This window comes from Bactrocera oleae, chromosome 2 (assembly GCF_042242935.1).
Source record: "Bactrocera oleae isolate idBacOlea1 chromosome 2, idBacOlea1, whole genome shotgun sequence".
NCBI classification, from domain to species: Eukaryota; Metazoa; Arthropoda; class Insecta; order Diptera; family Tephritidae; genus Bactrocera; species Bactrocera oleae.
The window spans coordinates 87,535,295-87,551,058 of NC_091536.1; the positions used below are offsets into that span (position 1 = coordinate 87,535,295).

At 35.2% G+C, this 15,764-nt stretch overlaps 1 protein-coding gene across 2 annotated transcripts in view; it reads right to left on the bottom strand.

Moving 5' to 3' along the window:
• side (sidestep) overlaps nt 1–15,764 on the bottom strand; it is a 216,749-nt gene that overhangs the window by 98,818 nt on the left and 102,167 nt on the right. For both annotated transcript variants that reach the window (XM_036361143.2, XM_036361140.2), the window contains exons 6-9: nt 11,622–11,834; nt 11,305–11,474; nt 5,793–5,928; nt 2,171–2,307 (exon numbers count right to left, since the gene is read on the bottom strand). In XM_036361143.2, coding sequence (XP_036217036.2) covers nt 2,171–2,307; nt 5,793–5,928; nt 11,305–11,474; nt 11,622–11,834 — 656 coding nt within the window. The remainder of the gene's footprint in view (nt 1–2,170; nt 2,308–5,792; nt 5,929–11,304; nt 11,475–11,621; nt 11,835–15,764) is intronic.

Sequence of the window (15,764 nt, forward strand, 5' to 3'; positions counted from 1 at the left end):
TGCAACAACAATCGGTGCTGTGGCCACAGTGCTGTATAGTGGCAGCAACATATAAGTGATCGCCAGCAACGAATAAATTTCAGTGAGTTTAAATAGGGGCGTGCGTTGAACCGAGCAGTCGAATGGCAAAGGGGGGTGTGGCGCACATAACGAATGCCTCAAATAACTAGCAATAGTTGGTAAGACGCGCTGTTAGGCTGCTAAAAATATATATATTCATACATATAACGGTATTGCACAGTTGCTGGGGCACTGCGAGCAGTGAGTAATAATGTAAGGAATACTACATAATGAAATTGTGCTGGTGCTGGTCCATCAAGTTGAGCTATGCCGAACACGCCACAGCTTTGACCCCAATATAAAGTATGGATAAATAGATAAATGCTCGAAAGGAGCCGGCATAAAAAAGTAAAACCGTGTAAACGGATAAAATCGTAACTGTAATCTCTACGCGCTCGTAAACAAGGGTGAACAACGAAGACGGGCAGTTTAAGAGGCACGATGAGCGGGGAGTGTGATAATAATTAAATAGCTGCTTGAATGGCGAATAGTGCCACAGTTTGTGGACCCATTCACCGCTAGAAATGAGCTCAGCTGCATTTTGCAAAGTTGTTAAGCATTCATTTTCGCTTTTGTTGTGTTGTGTTTTAACCACCTAAGCATTGCCGACCGCGGCAAAATGACTGAGGGCAATTGTATCTTGTGGTTATTCATCTAAAATCTAAGAAGGATTTTAAATTTAACTTAAAAACAAATGTGACCTTAGAGACAAAGAACTAAAACTTTCTAGAACTATTTCGTAAGCTGGATCCATTCGGCTTGTATTAGATATTTCAAATTCACCTAGCTTGGCTTCTGGAATTCGAATATTGTTCAGTTAAGAAGGTTCTATTCATAGCTTTTTGTCTAAAAGTGTGTGGGAAATCGACATTCGGACTTTATATCCACTCTCTTTCATTTGTTTTAGACGTTTCTTTTAGCCCTCTGCTTGAAAAATCCTATTCGAGGTTATTAAAGAGTCATTAAATACAAAATTTAACTGCAATCACATTCTGTTACAGAAGAGCACATTTTATATGCTTACAATAACCTTAAAAAATTAAACGGCAGATTTTTAAGAATAATTATCACCAAAAGTTTACGGAAGATCTAGGTTTTAAAGTACCGCAAGCTCTCGAATGTACATAAGAGCCGGACGGCTTTAGGGATATACCATAATCTAAATATATTTAAAACAGCAAAATGTCTCTGTGATGATTAGTGCTCTCTTAGCATGAGTCTCTTAAAATATTACAAGCCAGCCTTAGTTTATGGTAAAAGGCAAAACTCATCGGTACAGAGTTAAGTTTATACCCACTATCATGAAAAGAGCTCCGGACTTGCATACATTTTTAGTTTTGAAACCATCGGGACCTCAGACGATTCAAATTTTCGCCGTACTATGTAGAGGTCGCACTTGGTATCGCTGTATATTCATCAATAACCATACCATTTTTTAGTTAAACTGGCGATTAGTATTTGCTGTCTCCCTATGTCTAAAGAGGCAAATGCACAATGACTTAAGCATACCAATCACAATCACTGATATTCTTACTGAGGGTTTGTTCAATCAGACCACAGGTCAGCAATTACTCACGGGCCTGTTCGAAAGACTACAGATACAGAGAACTTTTATCGATCTAAATTTTGTTCCTAAAACTCGCCTAAAGCTATAGTGGTCTTTTGGTCCATCCAGGGGATCCTCTTCCGATCGCTCATAGATAATAACATTTCACATGAAAATCTTTAGCTAAATCTTTCAAAGAAACTAATCTTGCCGTGCCCATAAAAGAAAATCTTAAGGGGCTTACGTTCGGAAATTTGCTTTTGAGTAATATGGCTGGGCTTAGCTTTTATTTTTCATTCGGTTTTCCAACGCGGAGTAGGCTGGCTTCAACAGTCGTATTCGTTATCTGAAAAGTTAAATACGTGAAAACTAAAAACAAAATTAAAATAGTGTAGCTTTTGTCACAAAAATACAGTTTTAGAGACCACAAGCCCACTTCAGCCGAACATTAAGCCAGGCTTTTGTGAAAATAAGTAATTTTAGGAGCCAAAATTGAATCCTTAACAAACATATACCCTATTTACAACATAACCAAAATAAATATTTATTAATAGTTGAACTTACATTTTTGAACCAAGCATACGAGCTCACTGGAGGACGCGCATCTGCACGACACTTGAACGTCACATTTTGTCCCTCAGCCTTAGTAACAAAGCGACTGGGGTCCTCGTTCGCTAAGTGCACCGACACTGTTGGTGGATCTGTAAATACAGTAAGGCAGAAATGTGCTATATTATATGCGACTATATATGTGTGTGTGTATTACACATTATATACATTACTCGCTTACGAGCATTTGCGCTGCTTGCGCATTTGAGCGAGAATGTATAAAATAAATATTTGCTCGGCTGTCTAATAAAGAGCAACATTAATAAAAATGTAAACAAAAACCAACTACAACAAACAATAGCAACAGCAAAGCAAAAATAAAAATTAAATGTTGCTGAAGTTGGCGGCAAGTTTAATGAGCGATACAAATTGCAGCATAAAAGTAAACAAAATTAAATAAATTTGAATGAGTCAAAAGCTGCCGCCACAATGAGCCACAATGCAGCAATGCGTAGCCGGCAAACGATAACGACCATGTACAATAAGGGCAACAATAGTAGTTGGCGCTGAAAAATCATTTGTGGCAAAGCCAAAGACGCGCACTTGGCTGCGCAGGACTCGAAGAATGCATGAAGGGTGGAGAAGATTTTGTATGGTAGGCACATATGTGCATGTGTGTGTGTGTCTATACTTGCTTAGCTATATGTTCGCGCAATATTTATGTCTCAAAAAGTTGTCAAAATTAGTTTCCTACACAAAATTTAAAAGATTTTAATAAAGTTTACTAATCTTTAATTATTTACGACTGACTTTTATGATAGCAACTGAATTCAAAATTTTAGTTTTAGTTTAAAAATTGTATTGCCAAGTATATTAACCAATTTTCAACCGCTCAAAAATCAACAGACTTGCGTGGGTATTTAAAAAAAAAAATTTGCTTTACAGCAGCTTCACCCACACCTGCTAAGGCAATTACTCGCTCGTGCTTTTTCTTATTATGTTACCCATTATATTTATAGCCACATATTTATTACATTTTTCAACTACTTGCACCCGTCTCAGCGCGTCGTGTGGCGCCTACTGTACGCAATGTCTATTTTATGTAAACAATAGCACAACTCAGATACTAAATATATACCTACTACAAGTATAAATAAATATCTTTATATTGCAAACTTTTCTAAACAAAAATGCCAAAAAGTTGGCAGTCGCCTTAAGTAAAATGTTGTCTGCCCCATCGCAGGGCATTAAGTGTGGCCCATTAGCTACGCTTCCGCGCGTTTCACTTATATTCCAATACAAAGTGTCTATGCCACAACACACACAATCACACATAGTAAAGTATAGTAGCGAGCACTGGCTCTGTCTGAGCTGAAGAAGATTCATTTGAACTAAGGTTATATGAAATTTACTGACTTAACGAGTACCATAGTGAAGTCGAGTTGAGTGGATATAAAATTAGGCTAATACGCTCACGGAATAGAGCGTAGCGTAATTGGATATATGATGTGCTCTACACTGATCACTAATTCACTTTCAAGCATGAAATTGGTTTGACTGAAATGCGATTATAAATATACACACATATATACTTTCGTATATATTTTTATTACCGAACAATATGCAATTTATAGTTTGAGGCGGCAAATGACCAACCAAAAGGCACTAAGCTAAGCGGTGTGCGTACTTTGAGGTTAACAAGCTTGTTATACACTCATTTGGTGAAATCAAAGCGAAGTACTTTTCTTTTAGATAAAAAGTAGCTGAAGACATAAAGAAATTGTTGGAAATTAAATTAGGCAGCATATAAATGACAAATTGAAGCTTTAAGGTGTATGGGAACGTGGATTTTCGAAAATAAAAGATAAATCATATTCTAAAAATCTATGACATCCCAAAATCATTGCTTTTACTTAGTATACTAGTATTACTATGAATTTAGTACAACTATCATCTGATCGAATCATCTCAAAAGCTTTCTCAGAACATTTTTTTCGAGTTTTTCTTAATAAGTTTTTTTTTCAGTAAAGTAAAAGAATCCTAAGCTAATCGCCACATATTTGATACTCTTCCCATATTTCGACAATGGACCCGTGTATTCTTTTTCTTTAAAGAATTCTTTCTCGTAATATTAAAAAAAATATATAGGTAACAGTCAAATAACCTTTTCAGAATCATTACATTCAATACCAAACATCTAACGTCAAGTGGCTAAATATCGGACACATTCCCTAACTATATTCCTTAAACTCAGCTACTGAAATCTACTGGTCTGCTTCTGTATTTTGGATGCATATTTGTCTACATCAAATCTTTAAACTGTCAATTTGGAGTCGTGAGAGCGTCTAAGAACCTGCGAGCTAATATAATATCTATAAGCCGTATAAACTTTTCATACTGAATTATTTGTTCACAAGTGATATAATACGTATGTATATCTGTTAAACTGGAATGTAGGTATAGACCCAGCGACATTACGTATCATTATATATATTTCGCATATCGAAAATCACGTCTTGTCGTTTCACGATATATACTGTGGTGAACTCTGAGAGTACTACTTGTATATTCAAAAAAAAAAATGTTTTTTTCTGAAATTCGAAGTTTGTAGATATCATATGCCTCCCTAAATTATCTATTTACATATATTCAGATTCAGAAGAATATTGGTATAAGGTATATGTTTTCGTCTAGTCAAAGTTGGCTTTAAGTTGACGTGGTTTGTTGATATGGCACCTTATGAAAGCGCACATGTAATATTCAATTATCCATTAAAAGTGATTCTTTGCTTAAATTTAATGCGATCTATAAGATCTTCATACAACATTTTAGTAATTTCTTTAGATTTGTCTTACATTCTAACGGACGCTATGTGTGCATTCGAATATTTTTGTTTTAGTTTTTGGGGTATTTAGCCGATGTAATCGTATTTCGTGACAGAGAGTTAACGGAGAGTGCGAGTTATACCGTAGGCTTGGTTATATCTCTGAGGGTTTCAGTGTCATATTTCACCCAAAAAGCTACTATAACATATTGCAGATTATCTATTCTGGGCCCATATATGAAGTGTTATATTAGTTATTCTTTTATACTATTGAAAATCCTTTTTAAACCTTTATAGGCGCAAAGACACAAGAAGAACTTGAAATATGCCGTAGTTGAGGTTGGCAGAGACTACAGCAATATTTCTTAATTATTCAATATTAGTTGGGTCGATGTAATATACAGTTAAAATTATTCCAGAAACTTTTAAACAGTCGCAGCTTTCGGGAGAAATCTATTTATATCACTTTTAACTGTAAATCGGTATTCGGATCTGAAGGTATAAGTAGTCTTTCTTACCTCGACAGGGTATTATAGAACCCACGGATTTATTTTTAAGGATCCATCAAATATATATATACTATATGTATATCAGAAAATATATTTTTTCAATTACGTTTAGAAACCTTCAGAACCATTTACCCATTTGACAGCAAAGATCGAATCGAATTAAATTTTATTTTTCGCATTACACACTCACACCAAGTACGCAAATACCAATTCACTTTAATGACTTTAATTGTACGAATATCTGTAATTTCTGCAATATGGATACTTATACTTATATATATCTACTCAATGTACTTTTACTTACATGCCACACGAATGATGCGCTTGTCCTCAATGGCGCTGCCGGAGAACCATGGATTCGACGCACGACACATCAGCTCGGCATTATCATTTTCCGATGTTACCTTTAAATTGAGTATGCTGGTTGTGGTATTTGAGTCCTGCGAAGAGGAATAAGCAAAGAAAGGATATAACGATGAGTAAGCGTATCAATACCCATAGAAATATATGCATGTAACTGTATTGAATAGCGAAATGTTAAAGGGAAATAGTGAAATGAATTTTTAGCATCTGTCGGAATGGCTAAGACATTGGCGCACATAATATGTGGATGGTTAGGGCCGTGAGAGATAGTAATTCTTATAATGGCCGACTCAGTGAAAAGGGGCAAGAGACAAGTGCTCGTGTGCCAGTAATAACGGTTAAAATGAGCACAATACACACACATACACCATCTGACATTCGATTACATTGGTTGTGGTCGGCGGATAGAGGGGCCCCATAGAGGTGCGGCGGTGTAGTGAGAACAGCAGGAAATAACAAGCGCCAGCGAGCGTAGAACAACGGTAAAGTATGTACTCGCATGTCGTTCTGCTGTTGCCAACGAAAGTGCCACAAACAAGAAATTATATTTAACAATGCCAGCAAGAACAGTGCCACACACACACACGGTCGCATTTTTCAGTTAAGGTATGTGTGCAGGCCGTTAGGTATGCTTTAATATATGTGTACAGATACTCGTATGTGTGGCATTGTGCCGTCTAGTGGATAACGGCAGCGTTGCTGTGATGTGACGATATGGTAATGGCTCAACATATGTGTCCATGAAGCACAGTGGGTGATCTTGAGGCAACGGAAGTTTTCTCTGTTCCAAAGGGATTTCTTTATTATTTACTCGATGCTGAAAGAAGTATATGTTTTTTTTTTGTTTTTGCGGACGATTCAGATTTAGAAGAAAGCTCACTGCGAGGGAGTAAAAATCGGCTAATTTCATCTTGGAAAAATTAAAAATAAAAACCAAACAGTCTTACAATTTAAATTTTAGGCTTGAAATTTTGTTTCAATATCATTTCCATTATAGATTAGGTTATAGATTAGTCGAACAAATATTTTACCATAATTTAATTTTAGTTTTAATTAAAATATGTTTATAGCTTTAAAATTTAATATGCTCTTTAAAATTAAGTAGCGATTTAAAAATATTAACTGACTTAATTATATTTAAATTTAAACGTAAATTAAAAATAACTAATGTTTCTAATTATTTAATTAACTAAAAAAACTTAGAAATTAACCAATTTTAATTTAGTGAAAAGTCCATATGTGAAAAAAATTAACTAAATTAACTCATAAATTAGAAATCCAAACAATATTTAAATTTAGGGTAAACAATATTTCACTTTTCTTTCAGCAGCATTTTAGTTAAAGTTGTTTTAATTTTTTTCTTTTTTTAAATTAATAATAAATTTACACAGTTTAAGTGATAAAGTCCATTTGCGGTACAAAAGTTATTATCACACTCTCAATAAAATTGAAACACAAGCCAATTAATTGCCTGACACTTAGCACCGGCAATAATAGTAATTCATAACCGCAAACAGGCCCACTGTGCGCCGATTTGGCAGGCAACGGTGACATTCTTTTAAGTACCGGCACTTACATACTTATGTGGTACCCACAAGATAGCAGTAGAAGAGAATCCCAGCAAAGTGGCATACCGAATTGCAAGTGTGTTGGTGTGTGTGTATGTGTGTGTGTCTGTGAACAGAGCCTTGTACGGCTCATTCTAGAATGTATGCGTACAAGTGTTTGTAAGTGTACAGTTGTATAGGTATTTGGATGCCTGCAAAAGTATGCTGCGCCGTGAGTGTATCACGGACAAAGTCAAATAACAAATTGGCTGCACAACAATGGCAGCAACAACAAGAAACAAACGGCTAAACATTACAAGTATGCAGCAATAATATCTGTGTATGTATTTGTGTGTGCGCTGCTGCTGTGGCATATACTGACAAAGATGAGATCAGACGAGATGACATAATTAGGTTAAGCAACATGAGCATTCTTCGCTACTAAACGCTCCCCCTACACCTTGATATTTACCCCTTCCCCACGAGTTGCTTCAGCTTCGCTTTTTCGTTTGCTTTACACAGCTGCAGGCAGTTTCTTATTGCAATTGGTGTCGTCGTTGCTTCCGTTCACTATGTGGCTGCTGCGGTGGCTTAGAATACCGTTAGCTGGCAGCTGAATTTCGGTGGAGTTGATTGGTATGCCGTAAACTCTCGCTAATACACCTACCTTAATTGCATGGTTTAGTGTGTGGTTGCTGTTGTTGTTGTGCGCCAATGGGCTTGCGTATCAGCTTGTAAGCCACTTTTCGTTAAATTTCGTTGACTGTGAGCCCATTAGATACATACATACTATATATGTGTGTATGAGTGTTAGCATATATATATGTATGTGTCAGTACCCATTATGCATGATTATTGCGCCTCTTTTGTCATCAGCGTTTGCTTTCATGTTCTTGTAATGATTTAATGTCACGACATTGGCGGCTTTCACTGCTTATGTAAGCAAGTGTGTGTGTGTGTGTGTGTGTTGTATGTATGTCAGTTATGTTCGCCTGCCTTTTGTGTTTAGCTTTCAGCCACTCTGAGTGCTCTAAGTGAAATTTGTCCAAAAATGAAGTTCGTAATTCAAGTGGCCTTGAAGAAATTTGCGCGTTCTTTTGTGTAATCACACTGCCCCCACCTCCTACCTCCAGTTTGCTCCACAGTTGCGTATAAACACACACAAGCACACACATTTCAATGGCAATCACTGTGCTGTGCTATGCGGAGCTATTTGCAACTATGGTATGCTATGCTGCGCGCTGGCAGAGGAAGCGCTTAGTTATGTTCGAGTCAATACAAGCTCTGAGCGAACTTCCAAAACCAAGCAAATATCCACATTTATTCTTCAACTACCACTTTATACATACAAGCTCAATTCCTCGGGCGAATTCATTTCAGTTGATTTCAGCATTTGACAATTGACAAAAGGACTTGATGTAATGGCAATGAAGAGCTCTGCGGTTGCGGTTATTTTTGCTCTTCGGCGGCCACTGGACCAACCAGACATGCATCTTTAGCTCATTGCTAATGCACATACATATATGTATACTCTATACTATTTTGTGTGTGTTTGTTGTTTTCTATTGCAGCACTTGTTTTGTGCGCCGAACAAAAGCGAATGCTTTTTATTTAATGCTTCTGCGTTTCACATTACCGACTTAACAAGCACTGGTGGTCTGAGATGAAATTGTTTTCGAAGATTAGTGAATGGCATAGTGAGCTGCTGCTGTAGTTACTCGAAAGGCCACAATGCACTTATTTTTTACTGGCTACTATTTTTATTGTAATTTAATTTCATTTTGTGCATTCGTTTGCTTCAAATGGCTGTTACTGGTGGAGCTAAGTCCCCTAAGAATTTTGGTGCACTTCCAGCAAGATGCACTCAGTTTGGGAATAAGAGAGTGCAATATGTGCTTGTAATACTCAAGTAATATGCAGCATTTTAGTTTTAGCTTAAGCCGCATTAGGCAAAAAGGAAGGCTATTTTAATTGCTTATCGATTTAATCTCAGCTTTGGAGCGTGTCCTCGAAAAATTGTTTATTATTGTTTTGAAATAATTTTAAAAGTTGTTGGTTTCAGTTTGTAAGTATCAGGTCAATTCACCCTAAATGTAGGCAAAGATTGCTAAATGCTGTGAATATAAATAGTAAAATGAAAACGTATAATAAAGTATTGCTTATATTTAGGCGTTATATGAGATTTAAATCAAAGTCACACACCAGCTGTAGTGATTTTATAGTTTTGCGAGCATATTTTTCGGCCCGAATTATATTTGATTCTTTTTAAAATTTACTTAAAGTACTTCGCTTATACTCGTATATGAATTTATAAAATTTATTATAGCTAGGCAGTTTTTTTTTTGAAATATATTTTTTTAATAATCTGTGTAGCACAGAAGAAATATTGACGTAATTTTTCTGCAAAAATAGTCCAAGTGGATAAGTTGGTAAAGTTTATTTTGCGAAGGCCATTGGATTGTTTGTTTCATAATTACAAATTAGTGTTTCCAATCCAACTATTATGCGTACCTAAGCTCAGTGAACATAATTTGAAAATACTCAGCAGGAGTATGCAAACATAGAGAAAACTGTTGAGAACAGCTGCCAAAATAAAGTTCTGAGTAACACTCTTGTAGCTTAGAATAAAGTCAATAAAACTCTCTCTCTTTGGAAGAAAACAATGTCAAGATTTGTTTTCTTATTCGAGTGATTTTGAAATTCAAACTCCAAAGTACAAGTCTTAATTCCACATCAAACTTCTACTTACAATGTTTGCCTCTACAAACTGTATCATATATTCTTCTTGACTAAATACCACTAATACGATTTTGATTCAGGTGTCCTTAATGTACTGACTACAGCTAAGTATGCTTTTAACTTGAACAATAAACTGTAAATCTTTCGAGAAACTTGCAGGAACTTATGCGCCTCAATCGTGAAAGCATCGTTGGTAATATTAGAGAAACTGAAGCGAACACATAATATGACATGTTGTTTAAAAAAGACAGCGTCAAAGACAGTATTGAACACTACTGATTCATAGCTTTTAAAACAAACAGAATAATTTCGAAACTAACTAAATTTTTAACTTTTTAGGGGGAACATTTGCAAGACTGAGGTTGAAACATCTCAGTAGTCATATCTTTGGCGAACCTGGCGAAAAAGCCGTAATTGATATCAGCCGCCACCACAAATTTGTGGTATGGTCACAGTGCTTTGTCAATTTTGAGAGTCTTTTCGATCAGTACGTGGAACTTTTGACATCCGTTATGAATCGACCTTTTTACCTAACTCAACCTAACTTAGGGGGTAAAACCTCTAAGGTTTGGAGATCTCTTCGATTATAGTAGCAGGAAATTTCCTTTATCTGTGATTCAATATAGCTCTCTCTCTCTTGGTTCGTCAAATTATAGAGTAGTTTCCAAAACTGCAGTACTTAAAAAATTCACCGAATTCAAACCAAATTATTTGCTAAGTCATTACAAAGAGAAGTTGTAGATGGTATAAAGGTTTTTAGCTGGTATAAAGGTATTTCAGCCACCGATTGAATAATTTTCAGTTATCAGTCGGTCATATTTGAAGCAATATATTTTTTCAATATTCAATATTTCAATCCTTTTTATTTCTCCTTTGCCATTTTCTTTTACTTAATTGAGAGGACAAATTTAATTTCTTTAAGAACTTTATGGATATATGTTTTCTCAAGTCATCTTATCATTTTACATTTCCTTATTCATTTTGTCATATTATCATCTTCGCATGTAAAGAAAAATTACATACGAGGCAAGGTCCTCATTATCCGCTGCTGACGCACTCACTTTGCCATTTCAGCATGCAAACATACGCACTTACTTACAGGAAATATATATATATATATAGACGCAAATAAGTATGTGTGAAACATATGCGATGTGAAATACGAACCTCTCTGTCGCTATGCACAGTCACTTCCGCATTCCGTATGGGTTCGCCGTCCAATAGCCATGTAATCTTCGCTGCCGGATATGAGCCCCATGAATCGCAGCGCAAAGGCACAGGCTGGCCGGCAGTTAGCAGGTCATTGGCTGTGAGGATTTTCACGCGCACCGGTTTCACTGTGGAAAAGTACATAAATACAAACATACATATTAATTAATTATATGCTAGGGAGCTGAACAAATATATGATATTAATGAATGTATATATTTATATATTATATATATTAATGTATGTATGTATAAGTGTGCAACAAGTTCACTTACAATGAACTTGCACCGTTACATCCTTCACCACAGGCGCTATCAGTTTGGTGCCTTGCGCTCGACACTCGATTTTTGCGCCGAAGTAGTCACGGGTCGTGGTGCCAATCAACAGCTGATTCACCATAACGATGACACCCTCCTCCACGGACGTGTGGCTGGTACCTTTGAGTTCGACGTCATCGCGCCACCAAGTGACTTTAGGCGCTGGACGACCTAAAAAGAGGAAATGAAAAGTTATAATCGATATAATTATTGAACTAAGAATCAAAATTGAATTTTAATGAAAAATTCCTCCGCTAAAAATCAGACTTATCGTTTATAACATGGTCAAACACGGAGTCCCACTGTACAAAAACATTTCATCCAACTTATGATAGATGATGATGACTTATGATATGAGAAAGTTTCACTGTTTAAATATCTATCGAGAGCTTGTTATTATAATAGTTTTTTCGAAAAAAAGTCCAGCTGAAGCTGTCAAGATCGCTAGTACATGTTGACCTTCAAATCCAATATTTTTGATTGGTATTGAAGGTACTTCATTTTTAGTGAATATGTAAATTTTAAACCACACTTTTCCAATTCGAGGATCATAAATCACAGCTACGAGTCTCTTTGGGTTCTAAGACTAGCAGGAAAGTTCGGCAGATTATGAATCATGAAAGGAGAGAAGGTTTGGTTGAATCTCAAAAGTTTTATTTTCATATGATAAACTATTTGCTACTTATTTAATATACTTCCTACACAGTCGCATTAAAAAATATATGTTTTGAAGCTTTCCTCTTTCTCTCTTCAACACTTGTGAGTACCGTTCATTGTAGCCTAATCCCAAACACCAAACAAAAGGAGCGTCTTCCTCTAGCGTCTATATATATTTAGTGTACACTGCTCAATACGTATATTTTTCTTCATAAGAATAATAAAGCTGCCACATAGAACAACTACACAACCAAAGTTCTAGAAATTGAGTAACATTTTTGTATACTTATATGTAGCATATTCTTCAAAACGATTTCATTTTTTACATACATGGTTGTAAATCTTAAAACATGGAATAGTTATCTCCTAGTACTAAACTAAAAAAAATAAGTTATTTTCTTTTAATGTCATGTTATTTACAAAAGCTTAGCTCTATTTGCATGAATATATTTACTAAATTCCACTTGAAATGCAATATTCACAATATTTATGCAAAGTGCACTCGTGAAGAAACAAAATACGATTAGCTGCTGCGATCAAAATAGTGTGATAACTCTTACAAAGAAATGCCAATCGCTGTGACAAATAAATACCAGCAATCTAGTTTTAAAAAACCAACACTTCACACACAGCAAAAGCGGAGAAAGCATATCTATTCATAGAAATTCGATGACACAAAGAAGTGTGGAGAAAACAACAAGCCACATGCAGCAAGCAATGTTGATAAGAGAAAACTCTATACATAAATACACATATGTGCACACAACTTAATATCGTTGCACTAGCTGGCATATCACAATCAAAGTAGATATGTATATGTAGCGAATTTAAAAGAGATGAAGGAAGGACATTGCTGCGTATACGCAACATTGCTGCTTATTTGCAGCTTTTCTATTTATCATTTCGACAGTGGGTGCTGCGGCAAATAAGTTTATATATATAAATACATGCATGCTTTTGCTTATGCCTTATATATAATATATAGTATATAGTATATGAAAGCATTTCCTACAGGTTTGAAGCTGAAGAAATCGAATTGAGTAAAATAGGTTAGCTATTTTCATAAAGAACATGTGCATTTATTGGTACTAGGGTAGTCTATATTAATGGTGGAAACTAAGAAAAGATCTAAACCCTACCTTTAAGATTTTTTTAATTTCTTTGTGCTTCCATAGAGGAATTTGATTCTTTACCACCTATAACTCAACTTAACCACCTGCAATCGTGAACCAAATGGATATTTAATACAACTTATGAAATGATAGAAGAATGAACTCCTTCATTTCAACGTCCTTAAGCATTAACCTAATGTAAACAAATTGGAAGGGGGTGAAACATGCATGTTCGATGGAAAAAATGTCAGCATAAATTTGATAACAAGAATGGAATGGTCGCTGTATAAAAATTCTTGTCATGGTCATGTTTGGCCACAAGCCAGCAGCAGTGAAGCCAGCAACGCACGTGAATGCCAAGTCGTGTGCATCAGCAAAAGCATAAACATTATTCCATCTGCTTATATTTTTTTTTAGAAATTTGTATATTCTTACATATACTTTTCTTGTTGCGGCTACCGACGAGTGAAATTATTATTAGCTAATGCGCTACCTTGTGCTCCTCTGTTAGAAATTCTACGCATGAAACCCTTTTAGTGAAAAGTTTGTGCACGTCTTTGTGTTCGTGTGTAGCACGAGTTGATTGGGTAAACGAAAAGCAAAATAGTTTGTATTAACAAAGGTGCTATGATGTTTTCAAGGACACGTGCGTTGACAAAGTTTCCAACAGCAAAATAATTAAATTAATTTTTGTGCGCAGTGCGTGGGTTTATCGGTGTCAGTGGGTATACAATTGACTCTTAGATTAGTTTAAGCCGGAAATCAAGTTAGGTTTTTATTGATGGGAAAAATATTTGCGAAAATGCGTACAAAATGTGAGCAAAGGTTATTCAATTTTAGTTATTGAGCAGAAAGGAGCATACAAAAAGGTGAAAAGGGTGCTTGAAGGCGATTAAAAGATTTAGAGAACATATGTATACTAGAGCAGGTCGATTTTTTTTTCTATAAAATCGCATATGCGGGAAATATTCCACGGATCATGCTGACAACTTTGCCTAAGAACAAATTTTAGCTCTTAGGGGTTATAAAAATTTCTTCGTCATTGCTTGAGATATCCCAATGAAATTTAATATATATGTGCACTTTGATATGCTATTGATCTTTTGGTGGAATCGGCCACATCGGACAACTTTATCACATATCCTTTATATTACTAATTATTCATATTTTTTTTCCTGTAATCTGCGTTTAATTAAAAGAACTGTTTTCTAACATATACTTAATAATGACAGCGAAAATTAAGAAAATCGGACAACTATAATATATGTGTACATTAGGGTGGGTAAAAAACATATTTTTTAGCTTGGTATTCTTCAAACTTATGAATCGAAATAAATTTTCAAGCGAGACTTGAATTTTTCTATCTGATTATAAGAAAAAAATAGAAAAGTGTGAGGCAGGGGACCTTCTCGTTACAATTAAGAGATCATACTTGGGGAGACTTTTTTAGAGGTGTTTTTCAGAGTATCAAGCGAAAAAAATATTCGTTTTTTTTACCGACCCTAATGTATGTATAGAAAAAAGTTTGAATGGAGAGTGAAAAATGTAATATTTTTCAAAACACCAAACAAAACTAGTTATTCTTAAAGAGCTTATATGAAGCATCATGAGTACATTTCAGCAATTAAGATCTGTAGTAAGCTACTTCGACTAAAATTAGTTTAAATATAGTTTACAAAATTACTTATAAGCTTTTGCAAAACAAATTGGGTAAGTAGAAAATTCTGACACATAGAAATAGTGGCGAAATATTCTTCTGATGGTTGAAAATCTTACAAAATATTTCAAAAGTAATAAGGAAAATATTCGCCTAACGTTTCTCAAATCTTCTATAAATAAAAATGTATCTAGTGAAAAGTTGAAGCCACAAATCTTAACGGCAGAATTAACTGTCCAATTAAGAAATGACGACGACTTAATTTGGGATCGTCAGAACATTGCGATTCAATATATAATTTAATTTTGTAATCTAACTATTTTAAACGATACAAGTGCATTCACAGTAAGCATAACCTTCCTTAAGGTCTTTCTTATATAATATCAGAAAGTACTGTTTTATCTAGTGAGAGTCATTCGTTGTTTCGACTCATTTGATATTTATTCAATGCTCAGCAAAAGTTACTGCTTATATCAACTTACTCTCTAGTTTTCTTAAATACTTGTAAGCTGAAACTCATAAAATGTTCTGTAGAATGGCTTTTTAGAGAGAATGTACTTGTATACCTAACAAGATGGCCGGTTCTAACACCAAAATAGTGAAGGCACTGATATTACATGGGAAATTAGGCATTTTTGACTTTCTTGTTAAGTAAGTTTGTCAGATGGTGCCTTT